The 6000-nt window shown below is 30.6% G+C and overlaps 1 protein-coding gene across 2 annotated transcripts in view; it reads left to right on the forward strand.

Annotated features, from left to right (window-relative positions):
* LOC134687415 (DIS3-like exonuclease 1) overlaps positions 1-4996 on the forward strand; it is a 41775-nt gene extending 36779 nt beyond the window's left edge. For both annotated transcript variants that reach the window (XM_063547701.1, XM_063547711.1), the window contains exons 22-23: positions 3820-3951; positions 4815-4996. In XM_063547701.1, the coding sequence (XP_063403771.1) occupies positions 3820-3951; positions 4815-4976 (294 nt within the window). In that variant the 3' untranslated portion in view covers positions 4977-4996. The remainder of the gene's footprint in view (positions 1-3819; positions 3952-4814) is intronic.
* Positions 4997-6000: the final 1004 nt, after the last annotated feature.

The raw sequence follows: 6000 nt of genomic DNA on the forward strand, positions 1-6000 counted from the left end.
GTATTGATGTTTCAAAAGATGTCGCTTGGATATTTGGAATATGATATCGTATAGTTTATACGCTTTAAAAATTCACAACTGCGTAACAAAATACTTTGCGTTGTAAGAGTTATCTCCCCAAACACTGTTTTTCTTGTGGCCACTACTCCTTCGCAACCGTTAAAGATTACGACAAATTTATTTTACCAAATTGCTCGTTACATCTTCAGGATTAGGATATTCATTTGGACCCAAGCTTTACGGAGACTCCATATGAGAGTTATTCCCCCTTTTCCATTTACTTAAGTGATATGCATTTCTAAATGGAAAACCATAAGTGATAAAGACATAGGGTCTTTAGATTTTAGGTCCTTGGTCCAAAAAAATAATTATGAGGTCAAGGTCAAAGGTCAAGGTCATATTCTAAATTTTGATTTTGGCTTATTTTCAATTCTTTTCAAATACCTTATGACATATCGACCAATAATTTTTCATAAATTGTTAGTTGCGACATGTCCTTACTTGTATATTTTGGTTGAAAGGGTGCGCAGACAATAAATGGGAGTTTTTGCCCATCTTACATTTAGAATTACGCGTAAAGTGATATTACTAATAAACCAAACATATTTAAGACCTAGGGTCTTTTGATTTAAGGTCCTTGGTTTGTGAACTTGAAATTGAGGTCAAGGTCATAGGTTAATATGACGTTCTAGATTTTGACCTTTGCTTTAAATTCATATAAATACATCATAAAACCATAGGAACTAACATTTTAAACTGATTTTTCATATTTCAATATCAAAATAGATCTTTACTAGTGGAAAGACCTACAATTGTTCTCTGAACAATTGGTTTTTAATTATTTTTTTTTTTTTTCTTCCGCCTAATTTTTTTTCTTGCGTAGTATTGATGTTTCAAAAGATGTCGCTTAGATATTTGGAATATGGTATCGTATAGTTTATACGCTTTAAAATTTACAACTGCGTAACAAAATACTTTACGTTGTAAGAGTTATCTCCCCAAACACGTTTTTTCTTGTGGCCACTACTCCTTCGCAACCGTTAAAGATAACGACAAATTTAGTTTACCAAATTGCTCGTTACAACTTCAGGATTAGGATATTCATTTGGACCGAAGCTTTACGGAGACTCCATATGAGAGTTATTCCCCCTTTTCCATTTAATTAAGTGATATGCTTTTCTAAATTGTAAACCATAAGTGATAAAGACATAGGGTCTTTAAATTCGAGGTCCTTGGTCCAAAAAATCAAAAAATGAGGTCAAGGTCAAAGGTCAAGGTCATATTCTAAATTTTTTTTTTTTATTTTTTTTGCTTATTTTCATTTATTTTCAAATACCTTATGACATATCGACAAATAATTTTTCCTTAAATTGTTAGTTGCGACATGTCCTTACTTGTATATTTTGGTTGAAAGGGTGCACAGACAATAAATGGGAGTTTTTGCCCATCTGACATTTAGAATTACGCGTAAAGTGATATTACTAAAAAAACAAACATATTGTAGACCTAGGTTCTTTTGATTTAAGGTCCTTGGTTTGTGAACTTGAAATTGCAGTCAAGGTCATAGGTTAATATGACCTTCTAGATTTTGACCTTTGCTTTAAATTCATATAAATACATCATAAAACCATAGGAACTAACATTTTAAACTGATTTTTCATATTTCAATATCAAAATAGATCTTTACTAGTGGAAAGACCTACAATTGTTCTCTGAACAATTGGTTTTTAATTATTATTATTATTAGGTCTTTCCACCTTTCCGTGGAAAGACCTATTGAATTTGTTCTGATTATTAGGTCTTTCCACCTTTCCGTGGAAAGACCTATAGGGTTTGTTCTGATTATTAGGTCTTTCCACTTTTCCGTGGAAAGACCTATTGAATTTGTTCAGATTATTATTATTTTTTTTTTTTTTTTTCTTCCGCCTAAATTTTTTTCTTGCGTAGTATTGATGTTTCAAAAGATGTCGCTTAGATATTTGGAATATGATGTTGTATAGTTTATACGCTTTAAAAATTTACAACTGCGTAACAAAATACTTTACGTTGTAAGAGTTATCTCCCCAAACACTGTTTTTCTTGTGGCCACTACTCCTTCGCAACCGTAAAAGATTACGACAAATTTTTTTTACCAAATTGCTCGTTACTTCTTCAGGATTAGGATATTCATTTGAACCGAAGCTTTCCGGAGACTCCATATGAGAGTTATTTCCCCTTATGCATTTGATATAAATGATATGCTTTTCTAACTGGTAAACCATCAGTGATATAGGCCTAGGGTCTTTGGATTTAAGATATTTGGTCCAAAAAAATGAAAATAAGGTCAAGGTCAAAGGTCAAGGTCATATTCTTAATTTTGATTTTGGCTTATTTTCTCTTATTTTCAACAACCATGAAAGATATTGAAAAATTATTTTTACTAAATTGTGAGTTGCGACATGTTGTAACTCATAAATTTTGGTTGGAAGGGTGCGTAAACAATAAATGAGAGTTTTCGCCCATCTTATATTTAAAATTATGCCTAAAGTGATATAACTCATTAACCATACATATAACAGACCTAGGGTCTTTTTATTTGAGGTCCTTGGTTAGTGACCTTGAAATTGAGGTCAAGGTCAAAGGTTAATAGGACGTTCTAGATTTTGACCTTTGCATTAAATTCATATTTATACATTATAAAGTCATAGGAACTGACATTTTAGATTGATTTTTAATATTTTTATAATAAAATAGAACTTTACTTGTGGAAAGACCTTCAATTGTTCTTTGAACAATTGGTTTTTAATTATTATTTTTTTTTTTCTTCCGCCTAATTTTTTTCTTGCGTAGTATTGATGTTTCCAAAGATGTCGCTTAGATATTTGGAATATGATATCGTATAGTTTATACGCTTTAAAAATTTACAACCTCGTAACAAAATACTTTACGTTATAAGAGTTATCTCCCCAAACACTGTTTTTCTTGTGGCCACTACTCCTTCGCAACCGTTAAAGATTACGACAAATTTATTTCACCAAATTGCTCGTTACATCTTCAGGATTAGGATATTCATTTGGACCGAAGCTATCCAGAGACTCCATATGAGAGTTATTCCCCCTTATGTATTTGATATAGGTGATATGCATTTCTAACTGGTAAACCATAAGTGATAGAGACCTAGGGTCTCTTGATTTGAGATCCTTGGTCCAAAAAAATGAAAATAAGGTCAAGGTCAAAGGTCAAGGTCATATTCTAAAATTTGATTTTGGCTTATTTTCACTTATTTTCAAATACCGTATGACATATCGACAAATATTTTTTCCTAAATTGTTAGTTGCGACATGTCCTTACTTGTATATTTTGGTTGAAAGGGTGCGCATACAATAAATGGGAGTTTTTGTCCATCTTACATTTAGAATTACGTGTAAAGTGGTATTACTCATTAACCAAACATATTAAAGACCTTGGGTCTTATGATTTAAGGTCCTTGGTTTGTGACCTTGAAATTGAGGTCAAGGTCATAGGTTAAAAGGACGTTCTAGATTTTGACCTTTGCTTTAAATTCATATAAATACATCATAAAGCCATAGGAACTAACATTTTAAACTGATTTTTCATATTTCAATATCAAAATAGCTCTTTACTAGTGGAAAGACCTTCAATTGTTCTCTGAACAATTGGTTTTTAATTGTTTTTGAGTTGTGTCCCTTTATGACGTTCTTATGCAAGCTGGGACATCATGTGTATCCATGGGGACTCATTCTCCATTTATTTAATTTCAAGTTAAGTTCATTTGCACAAGAAAACACGCTCATCTATCTTTTATGCTATATTTTGTAGGTGAGAATATCATTAAAAGATTCCAGAGCTCACTCACTTTCTGTCAGACTGGAGTTATTGTATAACACACCACATATATCACTTTCTCAACAGGATGAAATGGCAAAAAAACAAAAAGCAGCAATCATCAAGGTAGGAACAACATGTATATTCTTGGTACTAAACTTACAATAATGTATCTCAATTCCGTTCTTAATTTTATCATACATGAGTGTATACATATTCATTTCAAGTTATGAATAGTTGGTCTCTTATTTGCAGTCTTTTATGGTTAACTTTGTTGGGTCATCTTATGCTGTCAATTTCATGTTAGTTTTATTATTATTGTCAAATGTACAATATAAATAATCCTTCAATATTAACTCTACATCTGCAAAGTATATTAAAATGTGTACTTAAAACTTATTAAAGTATCCTTACTTCTGATGATTGTACTTGATACAGGTGGTCTTTCCAACACATTACATATTACACATTACATATTACACATATTACACATTACATATTTCACATTACATATTACACATATTACACATTACATATTACACATTACATATTACACATATTACACATTACATATTACACATTACATATTACACATTACATATTACACATTACATATTACACATTACATATTACACATTACATATTACACATTACATATTACACATTACATATTACACATATTACACATTACATATTTCACATTACATATTACACATATTACACATTACATATTACACATTACATATTACACATATTACACATTACATATTACACATTACATATTACACATTACATATTACACATTACATATTACACATTACATATTACACATATTACACATTACATATTACACATTACATATTGAATTTTTTTATATTGCCTTCCAGCGCAGTTCAATTTTCTTTGAATTACTCAATTAATTTCTTAAAAGTTTTCCTGCCACTGCATTCCTTTTAGTGTTGTGATAAAATATTTTTCTATTTTAACAGGAAGTATCTGAAGCAGCAGAAGAAAGTCGCTTAGCCATATTGTCAAATGACCTTGGAGCCAATTTTGACAAATTGAAAGAAGAATATGGACAGACGTCTGCCAAGCACAGTTTATATCATATGTTTGAATCTTTTAAGGAAACAGCCTTAAAAACTTCATGACCAATATTAATATATGGAAATAAATAAAAAAAAAATATTAATCAGTGTTACCCTTTCTTATTGAGCAGAGCCAAACTGTTATAAATTTGATGATAGTTTAAAATTACATTTCATTATGTAATCTGTATTTAGTAACAGATATGATTGAACACCTCTCTTTCCTCAACATATACCAATAGTTTACTGTTTCAAGGCACAAATAAATACTGAAGTTAACAGATGACTTTGAGGCTTGATTAACCTTTTCATGAACACCTAAGATATGGAAGCCAAAAACACATTAAACATAACAACATTTATGTATATGGGTTTCAAGATTGTCCACAATTGAAAAAAATAAAACATTTGCTTTAAGGGAGCTTGATTCTTAGTTTCAAAGTAATTAACTTTTCAAAACATTAGTTTATATAGATAAGGAATTAATAAAGGAAGCCAAAAAGCCAAAAAAAAATATATAGGTCACCGTGCTTGATTTCGAGATATGAGCCATTGACATTTTGGCGGGAAAATATTCTCTCTTGACTTTTCATAGCTTTGTCATTGACAAGTTAAAGTTCTCAAAAACGGTTAAAAAGTAATTAAAATTTTATAAGACTTTAACAGATGGCTTATCATTATACATGGTAAAGAATTTCAAAAAGAAAAATGGGGGTCACCAGGCAAATTTTTTCAAGGCATTTAAATGGATAAAACCAGAGAATTCCGAAAATCTGACAAAAACTCAAAACATGACAAGCCAGCTTCCTTAAAACATTTATAGATAATAGGACAACTAAATTTGGTTGATAGAATCATTGTAAGGTCATACATTTCAATGAAAGTGTTTACCTGTTTTTGTTCTAACTAACTAACTTCATTGTTGAGTGATCAATGTTAAAGTATTGTGATCAGTTTCTTTGTCTTAAAGAATGATTTTGTGGTGTATTTATAAAAAAGAATATGGGGTATGATTGCCAATGAGACAACTCTCCACAAGAGACCAAAATGACACAGAAATTAACAACTATAGGTCACTGTACGGCCT

This window comes from Mytilus trossulus, chromosome 1 (genome assembly GCF_036588685.1).
Source record: "Mytilus trossulus isolate FHL-02 chromosome 1, PNRI_Mtr1.1.1.hap1, whole genome shotgun sequence".
Taxonomy (NCBI): Eukaryota; Metazoa; Mollusca; class Bivalvia; order Mytilida; family Mytilidae; genus Mytilus; species Mytilus trossulus.